At 39.4% G+C, this 22,964-nt stretch overlaps 1 protein-coding gene across 12 annotated transcripts in view; it reads right to left on the bottom strand.

Moving 5' to 3' along the window:
* Positions 1-22,964, bottom strand: part of syngap1b (synaptic Ras GTPase activating protein 1b) — a 174,263-nt gene that overhangs the window by 4,258 nt on the left and 147,041 nt on the right. For 8 of the 12 annotated variants that reach the window (XM_005744044.1, XM_005744045.1, XM_005744046.1 and 5 more), the window contains 5 exons: positions 21,034-21,468; positions 20,558-20,731; positions 19,948-20,159; positions 14,272-14,344; positions 219-1,164 (listed from right to left, as the gene is read on the bottom strand). In XM_005744044.1, the coding sequence (XP_005744101.1) occupies positions 832-1,164; positions 14,272-14,344; positions 19,948-20,159; positions 20,558-20,731; positions 21,034-21,468 (1,227 nt within the window). In that variant the 3' untranslated portion in view covers positions 219-831. Of the gene's footprint in view, positions 1-218; positions 1,165-7,517; positions 7,580-14,271; positions 14,345-15,488; positions 18,914-19,947; positions 20,160-20,557; positions 20,732-21,033; positions 21,469-22,964 lie in introns of those variants that run through there. The other 4 variants (XM_005744049.1, XM_005744047.1, XM_005744050.1 and 1 more) reach the window with 4 other exon arrangements.

Below are 22,964 nucleotides of genomic sequence, written 5' to 3'. Positions count from 1 at the left end.
AATCGGTTCTGAGATTGAGAAGAGAAAAACTGCACGAGCTCAGTCCAAAAACAAGACGTCCCTTAGATTGAAAAGAAGAAAGAAGTTCCCAGAAATGTCTCTCATCACTCAAACCGCTATGATGCTTGATCTTGTGTCTTTGAATCTCTGTTTTCGGCCCATATATTGTTTCCCTTACTTGCAAAGCCAACTTGATCGCCGTCTGTTAACTGTATTGTAAAACCCTGTTGGAAAAACACTCAAAGGCACTATGAAAGCCAGACCACACTGCCACATTCCTACTAAAACAAACTGTAGCCTGGCGTGTTCAGGATATATTAATGCATCTACATCCATGGGAGTCAAGGGTTACTGTAAGCTAGCTTCTAGCTTCTAGCACTTCTTTGCTAATGGCTACTATGAAGTCTTTGGGGTGCAAGACATTCTATAGTTCTTGATCCTTACATGTTTGTTTCTAGTGGAATCAAAGACAGGCGATGAGTGCACGGAGCACATATTCACATATCTTGGTATGCATGTTAATGCTTTGTTTGACAGATTCAAAGTACGTAAGGTATCATTGTCTTGTCCTGCAAGACTGATACTATCTGAAGCTCCATGTGAGCATCAAGAGAACAAATGTCCATTGAAGAGCCCTTTATGTTGTGTGTTAATGTGTTAAGCACTGTACAGTAGCTGTATGATTACTACTCGTCTCCTGCTCGCTTTTCTTCTCTCTCTTGCCTGGGCGATAAGAACATAAAAGGTGATTTCTTTTCAAAGAACTGTCTTGCTAAATGGGGAAAGGGCAGGGGTGGTGTTTTCCTTTGGGTCATCTCTCTCTGATTTGGCTCAGTGCTGTGTTTGACCTACTCCCCCTTCTTCTGCTATGCCTGTAGTTGCTGCTGCTGTAGTTCCAGTTGTCTGTGAGGTTGTCATTGGGGAAGATGTTTGGCTGCCACGGAGCTCTCCATTCTGACTAGGATGTTGATGAGGAGCGGGTAGAGAGGGAGGATCTATGGTTTGAGGGAGGACTCCATTGTGGGGCGAGCTGACAGAGGAAATGCCCGAGGAAGAGACTCTGAGGCCTTGATCGTTGGTTACTGCTCCACCTCCTCCACCTCCCCCTCCACCTTCAGTTTTCACACCGGGGTCTGCAGAACCCAGGGAGGAAAGCTGGTCCTCCTAGCGAGATAGAGAGAGAAGGGAGGGGAAAGAGGAGTGGGAGCAGGGAGAAATGGTCGTAGGAGAGAGGCCATTCAATGAAAGATGGGAGGGATGTGAGGAGTTGCAATAGGAGATGTCCAATCAAGGCAGACATGTAAAGGGAAAAAATACACGTTGAAGCGGTGTGAAAGTGTGGGAGAAAGGAATAGCAGTGAGATAAGGATGGAAAGAGGATAAAAGAGAAAAATCACCAGAGAAGGACATGATTTGAAGGGAAAAACATCAACAGCGAAAAACAGAAATAACCAGATGGAATGGATACATGTAAAGGCAATGGTCAAAGCAAAGCGAAGGTGCATTTGGAAAATAACAGACGCGTGACAAGGGATTGGAAGAACCACACATAAAGAAGGAGAGACACAGAGAGAGGAGAGAAAGAGCCCAATGAGTTACGAGGTTGATGCGTGACGCACACCAATAGAAATGGTAGCACAAGAAAAGGGACACAGGTAAAGAGGAGATGAAGGGGAATTAAAAATCTTGAGGTCAAAGGATCCTGATCCTCTTGGCATGAGTAGGTGTTTGTCAGGTGTCAGGCAAAGTCAAGAAGTCAAGTGAGTCATCTTCTGACAGTGAGTACAAATAATGCTTATTAACCACTAATTTTCAAAGTAAAAGCGTGTGCTTGAGCAGCTGAAAATATTTTCAATTACAGACTGAAAAAGAGCGCTAGTCTTATGGCTTGAAAGTAAGCTTAACAGCACTCGCTGTAGCATAACATGTTACGCAAAACATGCAAAACTGTCAAGACACATAGAGGTCAGCAGCAACTTTAAAAAGCAAGTCTTAAAGAGTCTGACATGAAATCCAAACCTCTGTCAAATTCACCAACCAAAACATCCAACCCAAAGCCACTGATCACCGCAGCGGGATGTTCCTCCTGGGTTGGAGCTTTTGATTAGACATTCAAACAAAGTTTGGTTTTACTTTTGTTTTTTACTTACATTAGAGCGAAATAACAGCAATGCAATACTAGAGTTTTATTAGTTTATATCAAGGTCTGTTTGCAAGCCTTCACTTCCAGTCTTGTTCACTGATGTCTAAGAGCAGTGGGAAGAGAAAACAATTGGGTTATTATGCCAATAGACAACTATGATGACTCTATTCATACTGCTGCTTAATGTAACAATGCACGACTTCAAGATGATTTGAATACAGAAGCATTTTGAAAGCTGGAATTCACAGTTTTAACATCAGACCTGGGTAGAAACCTCTTGAAATAATTGCACTCGATTTATGGTGCCTGACACATTTGCTGTGTGGTGTCTAGACATAATTACAAAGATTCAGTGACAGTGTAGGACGAGTGCAGCAAGCATCTAAAAGAGCTCGAAGATCTGTGCAATAATTTAACTTTATATCAAACAGGAAAATGTTCACATATTATACATGTGACAGTAAAAACCACTTTAATGCTCACACACAAGAAGTATGAAACACTGTAATGTGAATGGGATGAAGTGCTGTAGAGGGGAAGACAGGAAGGAGGAGAGATAGTTTGGTCTGCATCCAGTAGAGAAAATGAATCAAAAGCATCAAAAGCAAATAATCTTCGCTTAAACTGTGTCTGATGGGTGTGTCCGCTGTGAGGTGTCTCCATTTCAGTTAAAAAGAGTAAAAAGAAGAAATAATAATAAAAAAAAAATTACCCCAGAATTAGATGTGAATTGGCGGGCCTTTTCTCTTCTCAATCAGAACCAAAATGAATGCAAACACTTTCAGTTGCTAACTGGTGCTATGAACAGCTAAAATCTACTATGGTTACAGACAGTTACAGGATGCCAGTAACATGACTCCACTATAGCACTTGTTTTATTAGTCTCCAACACAACCAACAGTGTTGTTTAATATCCATGTGTAGTCCAGTACACATGCCTATTAAACTGGGAAATCAGGCAGCTGAACAAAGACATGGCAAAATGTTTACTGACATCCTTTTTAACTTACCAAACTTGCTTCACTTTGTGGGCTGTAGTGTTTGATTACGTGGTGCATTCAATTACAGCTTGGTGTGAGTGTGTGTTTTTGTATGCTAATGAAAATTGCAGTATTGGAGACAGAAACACAAAACACTTAGTGGAAATGTTAAGTGTACTGTAAATGATGCAGAAAATAAATTATCACACACACACACACACACACACACACACACACACACACACACACACACACACACACACACACACACACACACACACACACACACAAATTCTTACCCATCTCCTCCAATCTCCAATCACTCCAATTTGGAACGTGAATGTCTACAACAAACTGTGAAATCTTTCTCACCTTCACATTTCAGACTAAATACCTGCTGTACGTGCTGGTTTTATCACTCTATATATGTAAAAAAAACGTAAAAAGAGACCTGCAAGTCTTGAAAAGCCTAGCTTGATGGGTATTGAGCTTCTGCTTTGATAAAAAGTACAAAAAGAAAACAGCAAAAAGCAAGAACACGGTATGCATGTCGCACATAAAAAGACGCACAATAACAGCTGACCTACGCCACCATTCGGGCAAACAATACACCCAGGTGCCAAACACACAGAAACACATACATATCAGGAAAAACACGGATTGACTGAAAGACACAGAACACAACACAAAACATGTGCACAATAATCAGTGTTCTTCAGGGAAGGACTGGGTCAGATACGGAGATTTCACATAAATCGTGTCGTTTGTCATAGGGCGTGGCAGGAGGGATGGAAATCTGAATGGAAAATGTGAATTTAAAGTGGTGCTAAAATATGGCACGTTTGAAGAAAAAAGAGGCAATAAAAGAGAATAACACTAATATTTCATTTACTTTCAGACTGATTTATAAGCAAGAATGGTAAAGCCTCGAGAAGCCGTGTTTTCAGTCTGCTTTTGTAAGCTGAAAACAGTTGCAAATATTCAGTTTCTTGCTCACAAATCTAAAGTCTGGAATTATTGCAGCTACTTCTACAATTTCTTTGCATTCAAACTTGTTTTAAAGATACTTTTAGATATCTGTTAGTCAACTTCTATTGACTAAAAACGTCATCAAAAGAACGTTAAGAAGATATGAAACGTATGCTGTTTGTAAGTAGCTGATAATTATGGAAATACTTCCTTAAAACTGACTTTAGTTTAATTAAAGCCAAAGAAAAATTACCGTTATATGTAATGAGAAGTGGAATTTTGCAAATGCCAACATATTAAAAGCAGCAGAGAGTAAAAATCAATGATTTCCATTGATTGCTGAATTTCTCTGCATTTCAGCAGCTGATTCAATGCAAAGTAGAGAGTTCTCCGTATATGACTTGAAATTAATTTGTGCATAATAATGTTGGCATGTCTGTGGATTGCTGGTTGTGACTGAATCTTATGTGTGAACAAGCGATGACATTTTCATCTGCAGAGAGCAACAACAGTCACACACAGAGAATTTGAAATGATATTAAAAAAGCTACGGCAGTATTTCTTTAGATTTTTGTCAGGGGATGTCGAATGCTTATTTGTCAACATAAAGAGAAAAAGCAGTCTCAGTTCTGTCTCATCTAATTCAAGTAAACATCCAGGAGGTCTATCACAGAATATTTCCAAGTTAGCAGTGGATAAAAGGAGACACGTTAGTGTGTTGGAAGGGTGACAATAAAAAGCACAGCGGGTTACCTCCTCATTCAGCCTGACAAAACAAAGAAAATGTCATTTTTATGTGTGTGTGTTGTGGAAGAGAAGCTCACTTCACACAGTGCCAATCATGGCGCTGTGTAAAAATGACACATTTTGTCATCTGTCAGAGTAAAGAGAATTTAAAGCTGCAGCTGTGCATGTAAAAACACATACAAATAAAATACATCTTTCAGCATAAATCGGCAGCAGGACAGGTTTGCCTTCAGGGCTCCCTGCCAGAAAGCCTTCTGACAGAAATATTTCCTTTCTTTTATGTTATTCTCAGCTTGCAGGTTGGTTAGGTTTGAGTAGCAAAACTAGTTGGTGAGGTTGATTTACATTCTATTCCAAGGCAAGATTATGGCTTGGATTAAAATGTAAACCATGTCTCAGAAGAAAGTTCTAAAAGTAATGAAATGAAAGCAATGAAAACATCCTGTTCTGCTAGCTTTTGGATGTCTGCCTTTGTTTGCTAACTAATGAAATGTTAGCAGTGTTGTAGCTAATAAATAGACCTTTACAATTCTACTATAGGTGCCTCAAGTGTAAGTAAAGTTGTTAATAGCAGGAAAATGCAGCAAAATAAAGTAGTTTTTCATGAAAAAAGCTAATGAAGGAATATAGTGAGCACAGGTTTCTCATTAGAAAACATTGTGAAAACCTGCTTCTCAAATCATATAAGGATAAAATGCTAACAACGTGTGATGGTATGGTAAAAAATCTTTTTTAAACTGCAGTACCTTGCTGTCAGTTGTTCTAGCTGGTCACTGCAACAAAAATCCCCCACAGCATTTTCACATAGTTTCACGGGAATGAGTTATAGTTAGAATTTCTGCATTTCTTTGTTCTCATTCGACTGTGCCTCTGTTTATGTATTCTTGATATTAATATTGCTACAAAAGGCTTGAGCCACCCCTCGTTAGTGGAAAAGTATCAGTCATGGACTGGCCTCCCCAGAGACTGAACCTCAAAATTATTGAAGGAGTTTGGGGTCATCTTAACAGAGAACAGAAGAAAAGGCAGCCAACATCCAAAGAAGGCCTTTGAATGTCCTTCAAGAAGCTTGCAGAACTATTCCTGCAGACTGCTTAAAGAAATGACAACAACATTACCTCAAAGCTGTGCTAGAGCTTTAGGCTGTGCTAAAAAATAAAGGTGGTCATTTTGACTCTGAAGCTTTTTAGAATTGCGCAGTTATTTCTGCCTTACTTATTGAATTTCCATGTATCTTTGCATGTATCAATACATCACTGCATGTGCGGGTCCTTTATCCTGTCACACACTGCATCCTTTTCCTATTTTCATAACAAAATTTAAAGAAATGCAAGGTGGCTCACGACTTTTACCCTGTACCATAAATATATAAGTAAATACCCCTGAAGCCTTTATTTGCCCCAAAGAAAACATTTGCTAACAAATGCCTATACCGCTGTGATTACATATACTTACAAAAATCACAAAAGCAGTATAAATATGTTGATATTATCTTGCACAACAAAATGTGAGTATTAAAAACTTTAATTTTTGCTGTTATTTTCAGTTGGCCTAAAAAACCCAGCCTTTATCCCTGCAGCAGAGAACGTGAGGCTGCAGACTTCACATTGTCACTGGAGATTTCATAAGCATGTGTTATCCTTTAGGTTAAAGTATTAACCATATAAGACCATCACTTAATGAAATTTTTCTTATATTGGTAGGTGGACGCAGTGCAGCCTTGCAAAAAGAGCCAATCAGATGTACAAATTGGAGCAGTAGCCAATTCAAAATGAGTAGTTATTACATTTATGAATACAATTTCATGTTCAAACTGAATCCTTCACAACTGGACTCGTTTTAAAATCAAATTGATTTTCTGTTTCACCAACAGTAATTTGAAGCTTTTGAACAGAGACAATAAAATCTAAGCTTTTAGCTGGAACTGGTTTTCTGCCAAAAAACATTTTGGGTGTTTTAATTAAATTTTGAAAACCTGCTGAATAGAGTCATGATCATTCCCGACTTTAAGAGCTTCAGCTGTGTGTTACTGCTTAGAACATCACCTTCAAGTGTAACTGGACTAAGCCGTTAAGCTAGCTGAACATAAGCGAGCCACTCTGCCTGATGACTGGAACAGCTAATTCACACAGTGGTGGTCGTGAAAGCCCTCAGTTTGTCTTATCAATAAAAGATATCCTTTTGTTTTTTTAAAGCATGCCCTCTGCTCAGGATGGTGTGTTCCTATCAATTTTTTATTGAGCCACATTTAAAATTCTGCCTCTCTAGGACATATTATCATGGGGCATAATGTTCACAGGTCAGCCTGGTACTGTGTGCAGTTACTGATATTGCAGTACATGATTTATGGGCAGGAGAGTGCAGATAAGATTTAGATGAACACGACTAACTGCTGAGTTGTTTTGCTTACTTTTAAAAATTTGACATTATTTTGTTGTCACCCTAACACACAGGTGTGCCCCTACGAAACATCAGTCATCTCTGTCCAGACATTCTGTGACAGTCCTCCTTTTTATGAGAAGATAAATGGGAGAGCAAAGTGGGCCTGTCAGTGTGTGGGCCTGCAGTGAGTTCACAGGATGCTGTATAAGGACAGGGACGCACATAGAGAACAGTAGAAGTGGAAAAGAGGCAGCAGTTATGGATGGAGAGTGAGAGTTTGCCGGCTTGTTTATTACCTGGATACTCGGGGTGGGACAGGCGCAAGACGGGGCTGCACTAGGATGGACTGACGCCTCCCCTAAGAGAAATCACCGTATCTCATCAACATAGGAGGAGAGGAGAGGAAACGAGAGGAGAGGAGATGAGAGGAAAAAGGAAAGCAGAGGAGGACTAAAAGCAGGAGGCAGGAAGAGAAAACTGATTGCGAAAATAAATAAAATGAGGGACGACTTGTGCGCAAGTGGGGAGGGTCCAGAAGGACGGTGAGGGTAGAGGAAATCAACAGCCACCCAAACAATACATACAAGGTGCACAACACAACATGAACAGAGAACAAGAACATAAATATACATATAAAATGCTTCCTAAGGCATATTTACATATATAATGGCAACCAGAGACACACAGCAGTGTCAGACACGCAACAGCCTGAAAGCATTAGAGCAGCATGCCATGCAGTGTATCATTAACAGAAATCATGCTTGTAGGATAAGAAAGAAAAAGGCGTTAAATCGTGCTCTCCAAACGCCATCTGCATCTGAAAGCAGCCGAATGTTTCATGTTTCCTGGTTCAGAAAGGTAAGAAGACAGCATAAAGAACATGCTTATATCAAACATGCAGTTATCAATGTTATGAAATATATACACACTTTGAAAACCCAGAAAGAACCAGTTACATCAACACCATATGCAAAAGAACACAGAAACAACCAAGAATATACTTTTTTAAACAAATTTACTCTAACACACACACACACACACCTCGCTGAAACTCAAAGTTGCAAGAAATGAGCACAGGGAAAGGAAATAAATCTTAAATGAAGGAGACACTGATGTGATTAATGTAACTACAACCTCAGGAAGTATTTTTCTCTTTGAATGCTGATAACTGATCAAAAGAAAGGTTTAGAAAAACCTGACAAATCTATAAATGATCAGTCCAACACTGTCAAAGACAAACTGTGAATGTTTCAAGTTACAAGACAATGTTATTAACTCTGTAAATTAAGGTAATAACCTTAATGGGTGTGGCTTTTCCAGGTGGAGTTACAGGTGGAATACTTTCAGGTTCTAAAAATGTGTTTTCCCTTCACATGTGTTGCAGTGTTTTAGTTCCCTGTTTGCTGTTCCCTAACTGCTTTACTTTACCTTACAGCTGAATCGTCTTCTCTTTATTGTTTCAGGGCAGCTCTGTGTCCCAATGCATGTTTATGGAGGAGATTTACCCACAAATAAAAACATTATAACTGACTCAATGTTCAATTTCATTATGAATTAATTTGATTTTTGTTAAAACTGACAAAAGAGTTGTGAGCTTCCTAGCAGTAACCACTGCACATGCGCAAAAAAGGACCTAAAATTTAAAGTCACCGTTTACATTAGGCAAAAAAAAAAAAGCATTTAAAATGTGTGTTAAGTGTAAGATTAAAAAAAGAGAGAGAGAGGAATCTCTCGATTGTTTAAATCAAATCTTCTTGGAGTGTTTTTTTTCCTTTTCTTCTTGTAGGCATTAGGACACTCTTGTGGAAAGGATTATGGCATTCTGCACCTGTGATATTATGTGAGGTCTAATTAAGTGTGGAGTGTTGTTTTGGAAGATGGTAGCAGTGGCCTGAGGAAACAACAGCACCATGGCTCATCCCGCTTCTCACTCCCTATTAATTTACTCTCCCACCCCACACTCTCAGCTGCTGCGTGTGCGCCACACATTAAAAGTGAAAGTTATCACACTGGACTGAACTGTCTGCTCATCTTAAATGCTGAGGTGACAAGCACGAGTGCCTAAAGCTGAAATAGAAAACTAAATACTAACTTCTGACAAAACAGCCCAACAAAATGCTCACTCACAGTAATGGCTGTTTTAGCTTCGAGCGGTGCACATTAAAGGAACATTGCAGCAGTATCTTCCTTGTCACGTCACATTTTCCCAGGTTTCAGCCATGTACAGCACATTAACATAAACTGGGGGATTATCATCTTTGAAATTACAAAGGTACAATAGAAACCTGGATATTACATAATTTATCAGATTAAACTTTCCTCATCTTTGATTTACATAACACACGCTAACACGATGAAGAAAGAAATCATCACCCCAGCCTAGCTTTATTATTATAATCATCACTGATATGCTGACATTAGCTTGTAGCTGAAAACATTAATGCTGTCCGAATGGTTTAACTTTACAGATACACTAAATTGACAAAATTACTGGGTCAGCTATATCTACAGGAGTTGCTTGGACGTAAAAACTCATCTCATGAAGCTCCTGGCTCACATTTTTCATGCTGATGTTAATGTCAGAGAAGGTCTGGAGCTCTGCAGTTAGTGCAGGCAACTTTTACACACTGTGGACCTCAGCACTTGTCAATCCCACTCTGTAACTTTACACCGATACTTTTTACCTGAGTTGCTGTTGTTCCTAAACACTTCAGCTTTGTAATAATACCACTTACAGTTGATTTTGGAATATTTAGAAGGGAAGAAAATTCATGAACTGATGCTCAGACTCAGTGAGCTCTTTAGAACGACCCATTGTTTTACAAGTATTTTCAAAGGCACACTGCATTTGATTTTATACACCCATTAAAATGCGACTGTAAACGCCTGAATTTAAAGATTAACCCCTTAGCAGTCCAATTAGTCCCCTAAACCATCCAATGTACCGTGGGCGGTACGTCCGACTGCTAACAGGTTAAAAGGCCTGACCCAATATTTTTGTCAGTGAACCATGGTGAGAGTCATTATCCACAAATACATCATTTTTGGAACAGTGGAGAGCCTTGCCGTAGTGTCTGGCCTTCTAAAATTACTCCAAGAGTGTGATGACTCATTCAGGAGGACCCAGAACAACATGTGAAGAACTGCAGGCCTCACTTGCCTCAGTTGAGGCAATGATTCAACAATAAGCAAGAAACTGGACAAAAATGGGAGAATTCCAAGGAGAAAACCACTGCTGACCAAAAAGAAGACTTTTGGGGAAATATTCTGTAGACTGACGAGACAAAGGTTTAATGTTTTGGAAGTTGTGACTCGCATTGGTAAGTTCAGGCCCTGAAACTCAAACACACTTGGGTTATGCAACAGGAAAATTATCCCAAAAGGTTTGGAGTTTGCCTAGTCAAAGTCAGAACTTAAATCAGATTGAGATACTTTGTTATGTCCGTGCACAGTCCATTCATGCTGGACACCCCCCAATGTGGCTCAATTAAAACAATTCTGCAAAGAACAGTGGACCAAACTTCCTCCAAGTGATGTGAAAGACTCATTGTCAGTTATCACATTGGAGTTCTTGCTGCCAAGGATGGGACAACAAGTTATTAGGTTTAGACTCAGCCACCACCTCTGCTCTCACTGCCACTCAGCACCAGCTCTCAGCCCATAGGTGTACACCTAGGTGTACACGTACACCCTGTGTACACCTATGACTGTACACCAAACTGACCCAACCAATGTCATCGTCAAGTATGCTGATGACGCTGTGGTTGGGCTCATCTCTGATGCAGATGAGACAGCGTACAGGGCAGAGTTAGAGAACTTGTCCCATTGGTGCTGAGAAAACAACCTGAAGCTGAATGTCCTTAAAACCAAAGGACTCATAATGGACAGGAGGCACAGACAGGTCCACTCGCCCCTGATTATAAATGGAGAACAGCTGGAATTATTCTCCTGGGCGCCCACATCTCTGCTGATCTCACCTGGACCCTCTCCTCCTGTCTGGGTGTTTGGTATACAGGGGCCATGACTGAGAACAGGCAGGCTGTGCAGAAGGTTATTAACACCGCCCCCCCAAAAATCATTGGCTGCCCTCTACTACCCCTGGAGGCCATCGCCAGATCCTCCTGCCTCAGGTAAACCAGGGCCATCACAGGTGACTCCTTGCACCCCACCCACCACCTGTTTGATCTGCTGTTCACTGGTCAGTACCACACGCCCAGACCACGAAGCAGCCTCTTCCCCTGTCAACAAACACTATCCCCCCCACACCCCACGGTGAGCCATGGTCTGAGTAACCCCCATCACTCAGGCCACGCATATGTACTTATACTCAGACCAAGTCCTCTGCACTACTTCCAAGCATTTTGTATATATTCCTGTAGTTTGGAAAGATTTCACCTGTTTGTTATTTATTCCGGTTGTCTTACTATTTATATATTATTCCTGCACAGTTGCCATGGAGCAGCCATAATTTCGTTGTACAATGACAATAAAGGGCTATTCTATTCTATTGCATTCTAATATATGATTCTCTGAAATATGTAAGTGTGACAAAAAAAAAAGAAATTAAGAAGGGCATAGATACTTTTTTGCAGCGCTGTAAATGTTTAAATATAAGGATAAATTAGAATTTTTAAATTTGAATGAGCTGAATACATGAATACGTTTGCATATTTTTTCTTTCTTTCCTTTTTTTTCTCTTTTGCAGCTTGATTGTAATTCTGTAGTTGTAAGAAAACTTTTCTTGTGATTATAGAAATATAATTTGGTACTTTTAGCAAAATACATCTTTTCTGCTGACAGAGACCATGACTTATCATGATTCATTGTGCTCCTAAAAGTCCTGGGTTTTTCTTTCTTTGTTTTTCTTCTTAATATTTTAAAAAATCTGCAGTAAATCAAATTCTAAATAGTGTTATCCATCTGGCACCAAATTTGGTTTATATGAAACATAACTTCTCCAACACCAGTCCAAACTCACAGGTTTATAAATCCATATAGACAGTGAAATACTGTGCTGTATACAGTACATTCTCAGAACATATAACGGTCACATCAGCTGTAATCATGACCACCAGAGTGACACTCGGAGCGTCTGTCAGCTCTTCTCTTTTGGCATATTATTAATTTATTATTATTTTCAACTCTCTGCACCTCGAAAGGTCAACTAGAAACCTGCAATGAGGCATTTTTTAAAAATAAATTTTCATGCAGTTAAATGAGTGACAATTCAAAAGTATGACCTAATGAATGAAGGAACATGTCAAGTTGGGTTACTGATTGAAAGGAAATTACTTGGAAATTGGCAAGTAAAGAGTTATTCCTTCATTCAATGATCAGAATAGAATTTAATGCATTTAAATTTATATGTACAGCACCTGAAATTGTAATGCCTTATATAGTTCTTATCATGTTGGATTAGCAACAAAACTCTTGTGTTAAATTACTAAAATTTGAGAATTCATGAAATTTTCTACCTCACAATCCTCCAATTATTTTTAAATATATTCTTGTGTATTTCATGTCTTTTTGGAAACGAATAAATTATGTTTTTGTTTTTGTTTTTTTTTTGACAATTTCAGTGCTCCACAAATGAGTATGCTGCAAATGGGACACAACATTCGCAATTCTTCATATTTTTCATGGTATAATTTCCAGGTTACGTGAGTCACACCAGAGTTCATGGGTGAAGCCACGGCTACGTTAGACATAGTAACACAGAAACCATACAAATCAGTGTCAGACGTGACACTGACTGCTACAGCAGCTGAAGCCAGAACTTTGAGATTTTTATCTGTGAAATTTGCTTTATAAATACATTTTACTTACTTACCTACTACAATGAAAAAATATCTTTACTTTTTCACACTCCATTAACATATAAAGTATTTTGCATGGTAACAAAACAACTTTTAAATTTCCTGGGCCCTTTATGGGGCTGAATTAGCCTACTTGGTCTCAAATCTCATCTAATTTAATCCCTCTCTGTGAAAGAACTGCCGCTAACTGAATGAATATGATTGTTTGCACCTAATATTGCATTTTATTTTTATTGCACTATAGAGGCTGCTGAGAAACATTTCATTTGAGCCTGTGTACTTCTGTAAATAGCATCCGAAATGACAAGAAACACTCTTGAATCTTGCAAAGTAAATAAGTGTAAAAGGTAAGTTCTACGCATGTACCATGTCATACAACTTCATATAAGGTATTAATATATATTACTCAGCTACACTTAATTGATAAATTTACTATAGAATCTAATTTATAAGAGAGATAAGTTGACAAATTATGATGTAATCTCCTTGAGGTGATTCCATTGATCCCTGAGGCAAATTTACAAGCTATACAGCAATATATTTACATTTAATTAAATCAGCAAAACTTGTACAGATCACAGCATTAAAGATAACAACACAGCAAAGATCATGTTCCAATAATATTTCTACATTTGAGTTATATATATATATCAACTCATATGACTCATGCTTGAAGGTGGGCTTGCTCAATTTGACAGGATGGCAGGATAAGGAAGGGGGTGGGTTTGAGGCATGAAATGAGAAGCACTGAGGAAGTAGAGCTCCCGAAGACACAGCACCACCATCACGCAGCGTACAATACAGTAAGACGTGAGCTTCAGCTGTTCAGTAATCTGTGCGAAAGGGAGCCACCAGGAGTTTTAACCCCAACATGCTCGGCAGAAAGGTTTCACAGAAGCAACTACAAAACTGGCAACATCACCACAAACCCAGATACGTTCACAAACCCAGCTAGAGTCAGACATCTTGATAGCTTGAGCTTAAGAATACAAACAACAGCATTCTTTCATCTTTCATCTTCAAAGCCCCCGCGTATGTTGGCAGACGAATGGCAGTCAAACCCAAACAGGACAGGTCAGGGACAGGGCAAGGCAGAGGCAGATCAGAGGGACCACATACACACAGCAAACGAAATCATATCAATAACAGGGGGGGGAAAGAGAGGTAGGATGGAGAAAGAAGATAGCACGGGCCACCGTACGAACTCGACGACAGAAGAAGCAATCTCACAGACCTGATCAGCGAAAATCCTGGTTTTTGGCTCAAGGATGGCTCCTCCTCTTATCTCATCCTCCACAGCCATGAGTCTTGGAAGCAGAGAAAGAGAGAGGGGGAGAGAGAAAGTAGGGAAGGGGGGGTGACAGAAGGAGAGGGAGTATTATGAATTCAAAATGATACTTAACAAGATGTTGAGCAGATGCATCTCCAACATCTGGCTCAACGACATCACAGTGATACGATGCTGATCTCCTGTATCTCAAATCTAAATCTCAAATACTGATAGGAAGCACAATCTTTTGAGCCACTGAGCAGCAGGAACGTAAGCCGTGCTTTATGAGGCACTGCCAATTTTCACTGGTGGAGCCTTGTTTTGTCCCCATGGGATTTATCAAAGTATTTGTTCCCAATTTAAGGTGTTTTCAAAGCGCAATTACAGCCAACAGTGGAAAATTACACCCGGTTATGTGACGTGAATGTTCAGTAACTGATCCCCATCATCCCCAGGGAATTTCCCATCTTGCGTAACATGGACTGACCAAGGCACGGGCGGAAAAATCCTTTGACTAATCATTTCAAAGACTCTGCTCGCAGATACGAGCGAGAGTCCGGCTGCAGTTTTCATGAGCCAGCAAACAGTGCAGGTTTCCCAGCTTTCATGATTATTCAAGTGCCAGGGATAGAGTCATTCAATGATATTTCTCACAAAGCGTTATCTTACACTTACTTGGCCAACTGGCTAGATTGTGGATATTGTCATTTGGTGTAAATGCCAAGTAGAAGTTACCGTGAATAAAGAAAGACCTCTCAACATCATAGACTTCAATGCATTGCCTTCATGATTTTCCATGTTTTACATTTTTTTAATCGTAGCTGACAGCAGAAGAATAAACATCCTTTATTTTCTTAACATGAAACATGACTGTTGGAATGTTATCCCTTTATAATAGTCAACTATTGAGTAATCTTGCAAACGCATGTCAATTTGTCAAAGTAAAACAAGGTGGAAGATTGTCACTTGTGCATTCATTAAGCCACTAATCCAATCAAATAGTTGACAGGAACATTTAATTGGCGCCATGCAGAAATAAATACACCACAAATCAAGTCGTACTGTGTCACTCAAAGCTAGTCCCCTCCACCACATCCATATCACTTTATTAAGACCACAGAGGCACGTGTTTGACAATAAAGAACGAAAATCCACAGGTGAAGTTTCAAACATAAGCGTTTGGATGTTTTATTCCATAAATAATGTACAATGTTGAGAGTTTGTTTTTATTTTTTACAAAAGAAGAGAAGAGGAAAAGAAAAGAGTCAATCATAAGCACACACAGAAATATTAGCACTGTCCCAAAAAACAATGGAATGTAACATGGGCATACAGCATTAAGATTCTGACATGACTCCAAAAAGGCAGACAATGATTCATGTGGGTGATATGTTACAAAAAGAAGAGGGAAAAAAGAAGTTAAGCTTTATATATCCAGTTGTACTTCAAGTAGTGTGCTTTTGAGGTCAAGTCGTACATTTAGTCAAAACAATGTGTGTATGTACCAACATGAGGTCACAAAGTCTGAATATTTTGCTACAGAGGAAAAAGGCAAAAGACAAAAGGTGTCAAATAGGATGTAAAGTTAATGAAAAGCAAAAGGAAAGACAGACCTGGGTCAAACAGCAGCTGCAGATATGCTCTCTATTTTTTGTAAACTTACCTGATAACATCTAATTTGTGTTGATACAGCAAGTTTAACCCAACCTCGTGACATATTTGAGCTTACTCTGCACTTTAATCGCACATTACAAATCATTTTAACATAAATTAAAGCAATGTCTTTTTGTCAGTCAAACATAAACGAAACAAGCAAACTAAAAGTGTTTTAAATATACAAAAACAACCATGCAATCAACACAAGTCCCCAGTACAGAACAGCATGTTAATATGCATTTAAAAAGCAGTATGTTTGACTTACATTTGACTGACGGATATGCCTCCCATCGAATTTATCACATTGTTTATTTATGTAAAAACTATGCAATCCAAATGGATGCGGTTAAAATGCACATTCAACCAAATTCCTCTTTGAGTGCATTTGTTTAAAATAAACAACGCAACTGTTTGACACAGGTCTATATAAAAGTGAGCAAAAACCCTTGGCTGTTGCTACAAGCCATGTCAATCACACACACATCAAGCCAAAACTCATCACCACTATGAATTCATTTGCAAGATTTAAACATAATTTTTGCTGTTGTACAATCTATACAGCCTATCAATATATTCTTGCTACAAAGAGAGGCAGGTATACTGACACCAGAATATTATCTAAGACTCTGGAGAGGGAAAATAAATAGAAAAGAATATGTTTTTTCCTTTTAATACTTAAATCATATTTTAAGTGCATAAGTTAAATGACAGTCTAACTCTCTTAAACAACTATTCTGATCACCACGTCACCGGACACCACCAATGACGGACTGCAGGTCAAAAACAAAATCATACCAAGCATTTACAGCAAAAATCATACAGAGATGAGAAAGTCAGTTTTGCTTTAATTAATAAATAATATAAATTTCAATCTTTCATTTAAAATGCAGATAAGTTCACAAGCACCATACAGGTCATCAAAAAAAAAAAGAAAAAGAAAAAACAACCCATAAACAATAGAAAAAACCCCCAACTTAGGCTTTAAGAACACATTTTGCAGAACATACTGCTGTCAAAAGCTCACGTCATTGTCGTCATGTTGTCTCTGTGGTGTTTTGCATTTTACAGTATTCCAGGTCTATATTTTGTATGTTTAGATACTGCAGATGGCACCTGGTAAAAGATTTTGGCAGGAAGTCACTGTTTCGTTATCTACACAAGATGCATACAATACACCTCCTCAGGATCCTGCATGTGCATTCGGCACAAACAGCACACGCAGATACATACTGCATCTGTTATTGCGCTTCTCCTGCTAAAAAGTTAGCTATTGCAAGGTTAAAATAGTAATCTCACTCTCAATAGAATTCATATACATCACATTTCTTATACTACTATTATTATGGCTCTTGCATTACTGAATTTACTATGCTATGGGTTATAGTTAAAATAGATTATTACTATGACAGGTGCAATTAAGACCATTAAGTCCCCTCCCCCCTTTCTGCTGCAAATTCAATGCATCTCGTCAATATAAATCTCTTCAGTTCACAGCAAAGAGCTCGGGGAAGATAAATAGTTTCATTCATATTTAAAATTAAAGTATTTTGACAAAAAAATATGAGAGCCTGTAGCCAACTAATGGAATAACTACCCTAAAGAAAAAATAAAAATACAAGTGCTACAGGTAAAGTGGATTCAGTGTTTAACCTAGCATGACCTAAAACTCAATATTCGGCTTTGGTTTAAATTAGATTGTTGAGAACAAAATGTGTACCTGGTCTAATGACATAGGTTGGATTTGCTCTGAGCTTAAAGCAAATTCTATGCACAGAACATTAAGGCTTCTCTGAAAAAAAATATCTCTCAAACTTGAAACATAACGCTGAGTATTTTAGGTCTGCAGATAAAGAGTTGGTTTTTTTTTCCAAGCCTACATAGGAGCCATGAAATTAAGGTCACAACTAAGGGCTCCATTAGCAGAACCTGAGCTTGCTTTTGCATCAACATAATATATATGTAAATATATATGTTTATATATCTGAATGTGAAAATTGAACATAAAACTCAATTTAAGGTGAAACATAACATAAGGCTATGGTTGCACTTGTTATTTCACTGATATTCTGAAGTCCAATCAACAGGACGCCCTCTACATTATTTGCATTGCTCGTGTGTGTGCATTAGATCTGCAATGCTCTGCATGACCTGGGCTGGCTCAGTGAATTGTGTGTAAAATTGACTCGGAAGCATCCAGATCTGCTACTTACTGTAATTCATCCTTGTGTGGTCAGATGATAAAGGTCCCAAAAGTTACAAGTTTAAGCCTTGAAAACAGCAGCTAATAACTGCACGTTGTGCTTCATGTGTACAGCACTCTCCTTAAGCTTTAACTTCAGGGGAGCAGTAATCAAGGGTTTTGCTTTAAGTGCTCTGACAAAGTTTCTGTAGTATAGGGCATAGCTCATTTATGCCTTTATACCTGAATCTTCACCATTCACTGACTGATTCAGGTTTGTCTCTGATGTTCTCCCCTCTTCATTTCACATCATGTGTTGTTAAAAGAGGTATTAGTCCCCATGTTCACTCTGGAGAGGTAAAAAAAACCCATCAGCAGTCCTTCAGTGAACATGGTTCACCTTGATTTAAAATGGAAGAGCTAATATTAAACCATGGTCTTCCATAGTCCGGTGCCCGAAGGTCCAAAACAATTCTTTGAGTTGGTTTAAAAAGTGCAGACATGTTTCTGAAGTTTTACAACTCCCCATCCTTTTGTGCTTTTACAGTGCAATCTCGTGGGAGAATCATTTGAAAATTCATCTAACTGGAATCATCCTGCATGATCCCAAAATCCAGAACTTTGTTCATAAACAAACAGCTGATGGTGAGTGTGACAGCGCAGGATAAAGGAGGACGTTTTAATGGTGGTTATATACAAGGTTAGGCCTTTTAAGATGTTTTTCCATAAAAGACGAGCAGGACTCTCTGTCTTCATTCCAAGTCTTCTTTCCTGGAGTGGATTAGAAGTGGCAATATTCTCTGTCACAGTTATCCACCCTTCAGTTGCAGACCACAGACTATTATAAGATGTAAAAATACTGCAATATTTTCATGTAGTTTTAAGTGTCTTTTCACTGAAAAATAAAAACAAAATTAAATGCAGGGCACCATTGCTAATATGCGGTCACACGTAAAATGCTCACGGAGTCCTTAAAACCCAGCAAATATTTGTTTTTTGTGCCTGAAAAATACAACTGAGACACGATCAATACTCAACCCTTTTTTCCATGAACTGCTTAATTTGTGAGTGATCAATAAAAGTTAAGACTGCACTGACAATAAAAGCCCCATTACAATTTTGCACAAGCACTCGAGAAATTAGGGCTCAGCTGGAGTTCTCTGCAGTTGTCCAAATATGATGCTCTTGAATAACAAATAAAGCATGTTGTGAGGTTATGACCGCATTTAAATTTGCTACGGCAAGAGCTCAGAGGACAATCAAAGACTCTTTTGTCCAGCTTAACTAAGCTGAAGAAACAACCACCACGGGAACATCTCCTGCATGCTTATCTAAGATAAAGATCTTTGTCTTCTGTATTACAGTCTATTATTTAATTTGCCACTCATTACATGTCTGCAGCTTTGGCTTTCAATATAAAGCTCCCATCCTTCCTCATAGGCTACAGTGCTTTATGAAACGGAAACCAATCTCCTTATCTTGTAATATTCTTTTCAAGATAACAACCTCTGGTAAATAGAGTCTTATTCCGATGTGCAATGTATATATTGCCAGTAACAACTGCTTCATTTTCATGTTTCATCCTGTTAAACAGAATCCAATATGCTAACGCCGTACTGTGGAGTCCTCCGCAGAAGTATAAGAAGTCTTTTTAATTAATGCTAGCAATCATAATTTTATAGAAAAGGTCCTTTTTCCACAAAAACCCTGTAACAGAAGAAAAAGAAAGACTATGGCCCACCAATGGCCTCCTTATACAAGACCACAAGTCTTTTCCCTCCATCCCAACAACAGCTTCCATTTACCTGCTAATTATTCCTTTAATTTGGGAGTCTTTCTCCACTTGCTGCTGCCGTAGCCTCCTCTCACTGTCCTCGAGACGATTCTGGTACTGTAGGAGGATCTTATTGGTCTGCTGCTCCTGCGTGAGGAGCCTCCGTTCATACTCCTCCAGCTTTTTGTGGGACATCATCAAGCGCTCCTTCAGGGAGTTGATCTCCTCCTCGTACTCCCGTACCTGAGGTAGAGATGTGAAAATAATGCTAAATTAGAGCAGTTTATTGCGACGCTGGTGCGTACATGCCTTGCTTTCTTGGTCACTGCAGTGCCTGGTGGATTTGAGTTCTCTAAACACATTCATGAAAGCATTTGAAACCACCTCCAGATATTCAAAATTAGGCCGGCTGCCTTTACAAAGGCTGAGGTACAGTAAATATGCCAAACTGCAGAAAAAGAAAAATAATGCAAACAAGTTGAACATTTGGCTCATGGCTTTTGTTTCCCACAGTTTGAGACCTCTGGACTTCTGTGTCAAGATCAAATCTGAGTGCCATCTGCTCAGAAATGACAGACATAACTCAATGTTCCTCTGACTTCAACTGAAATGTTAATTAAATAGTTAAAAATTAAACCTACCCTATCCATGCGTGACTCATCCATGCTTTTTGAGTACTCCTTAAGTTTGAATTCCTCACGGTCAATCCGAGAACTTTCAATGTCAGCGGACAGATGAGGCATGTTGGAGACCCAGGCCACCGTCCGCTCATTGGCTGGCGTTGGGGGATTGAGGGTAGATGGAGACTGGGAACCCTGGGAAGAAAGGTCAGCACACTGTATATGAGAACATGAATTTTTAATTGAGTGAAAGTCACTTGCATAAATTTGGTGCACGATGTTACCCAAAATGCCTCAGTGCTACACGAGTTCATACATTTTGAGCATGGCTGAGCCCTGGTGGCTCCCAAGCTCTTAATCTTGAATGTCAGTTTTATCCCCTAGATAAGCTAAACACTGACATCTTACACGTTGTTGTTGAGAAATAGCTGTGAGCACAGGTGCTAAAGAAAAAAAAAATAGGAAAGTTAGATATTAGGAGAGTGTGCAGCAGTTACCTGTTTGCTCATAGTGGGTTTGAGCAGGTGTTGCTGTTGCTGAGGCTGCTGCTGTGGTGACTGTTGAGTGCTCTGACTGGTGGTTCCCTGTGGACTCTGGCTTTCCCTGACAGAGCTCTGCTGGTGGGGCAGGCCCGGGGCAGTGTTGTCTTTGACGGAGAGCTGCCGGGGCCCATGCTGCCTGCCGTAGCCGGATTCTGGCGACTGGAGAAGGTTTCCGCTTTGCGGCCTAGTTTTTGCAGGAGCAGAGGGTGCAGCAGCTGCACTGACGGACAGCTGATGGGAGGTCTGGGATTTGACACGCTGGGTGGGAGGCGGAGCAACAGAACTCTGCCGCATAGGTTGGACTGTGGAGGGAGGCGTGGTGGCCAGGGAGGAATGGGAGGTTCCCGTCTGGGAGGCCATGCCCATCATTTGTTGCTGTTGGAGATTATCCTTGAAAAACACGTGAATGATAAATTAACATTTATACTAATTCACTTATCAAATTGGAAAAAAATTCAGTGGGTTGCCACACTCGGGTAAATTGCCTCAAATACTAAGAGACAATAAAATGTAGTAACAGAAGTTCAGTTCGAATGATGAATTGATGCGTTTCAAGCATTTTGAGATTCAGTCAATGAAGGTGATGTAACAGTAGAAACATGGAGCTATTATTCATCTCTTCCACAGTGTGCCTTTTGCCTTGTCTCCCTCGCCTCCCCCCCAACCAGTCGCAGCAGATGGCTGCACCTCCCTGAGCCTGGTTCTGCTGGACGTTTCTTCCTGTTAAAAGGGAGTTTTTTATTCCCACTGTTGCTAAAGTGCTTGCTCATAGGGGGTCATTTGATTGTTGGAATTTTCTCTGTATTATTGTAGTATCTTTAATAATAATAATGTATACTTTATTGATCCTTGTGGGGGAATTCCTCTCTGCATTTAACCCATTAACTGTGAAGCAGTGAATGAAGCACTTTACCTTACAATATTACGCACCTTGAGGTGCTCCAGTGCTTTATTCTAGCTCAGTATCTTGCTCAAGCACCCATAGACATACAGACCAGGTGGGCTGAAGATTCATCCACTAACCCTCCAATAAAAGGACAACCCACGTTACCCAATCAAATTCCAGCTTACAGCACCTGGTATCAGCACCAGACACTCAAGGATCCAAGTACTAACCAAGCCTGATTCTGCTTAGCTTCCTAGATTGGATAAAACTGGGAATTGACAGAACCAATGCAGCCCCTTGTTGGATGAGGCCTGCATGGCATTCTAGTTTGATTCAGCTTTTCTGACAGGCAACTTGTGTTTTGGCTTTTTACATTGGTGCTCCTGCAGTGTGATGTGTGATGTAATGTAATGTGATGTAATGCAAAAAGTGAGACACTTTTTCAAGTTTGACCCGGTACGCCATGTTTATGACAGGTTTACGTTGTCCTGGTTAATGTCAAGCTGTCATCACAAAGACATATCAATCAATGTAACTTTGTAATAAAAATGACATTGTGACACTTAATGACAACAATCATAAACATTCACAAAGATTTGTGACTTTGTGACAAGAAGACTTTGTCATGTCTTCTTATGATGGCGTCATGTCTTAAGCTCATCCCTAAAAAAAGTGTGTTACCATCACACTAGACAAAGAAAAACTGCAAATCCTCAGAATCAGAATTATATATTATCAATTAATATATATTATATATTCCTAATAAATGTTGGAATAAAGACATCTTTTTGGTGATTGACTCTTAAAGCTCGGCTCCACTGTCAAAGAAAGGCCCAATTTTTGAGGGTTTCAGTAAACACGTTCAAACGTTTTTGGGCCTAGTTGATAGTTTCAGGTCTTACTGATCAAAACATGAAGTTCATGTGATGTCTGTTCCCAAAATGCTAAGCTTGCTAAGATGAAAACAGAATATTGCAAATCTATCGGTGACATCACGGTG

Source organism: Pundamilia nyererei, unplaced genomic scaffold (genome assembly GCF_000239375.1).
Source record: "Pundamilia nyererei isolate P.nyererei 1_Seehausen unplaced genomic scaffold, PunNye1.0 scaffold00138, whole genome shotgun sequence".
In the NCBI taxonomy this organism is placed as follows: domain Eukaryota; kingdom Metazoa; phylum Chordata; class Actinopteri; order Cichliformes; family Cichlidae; genus Pundamilia; species Pundamilia nyererei.
This window is presented reverse-complemented; position numbering and strand designations above follow the sequence as displayed.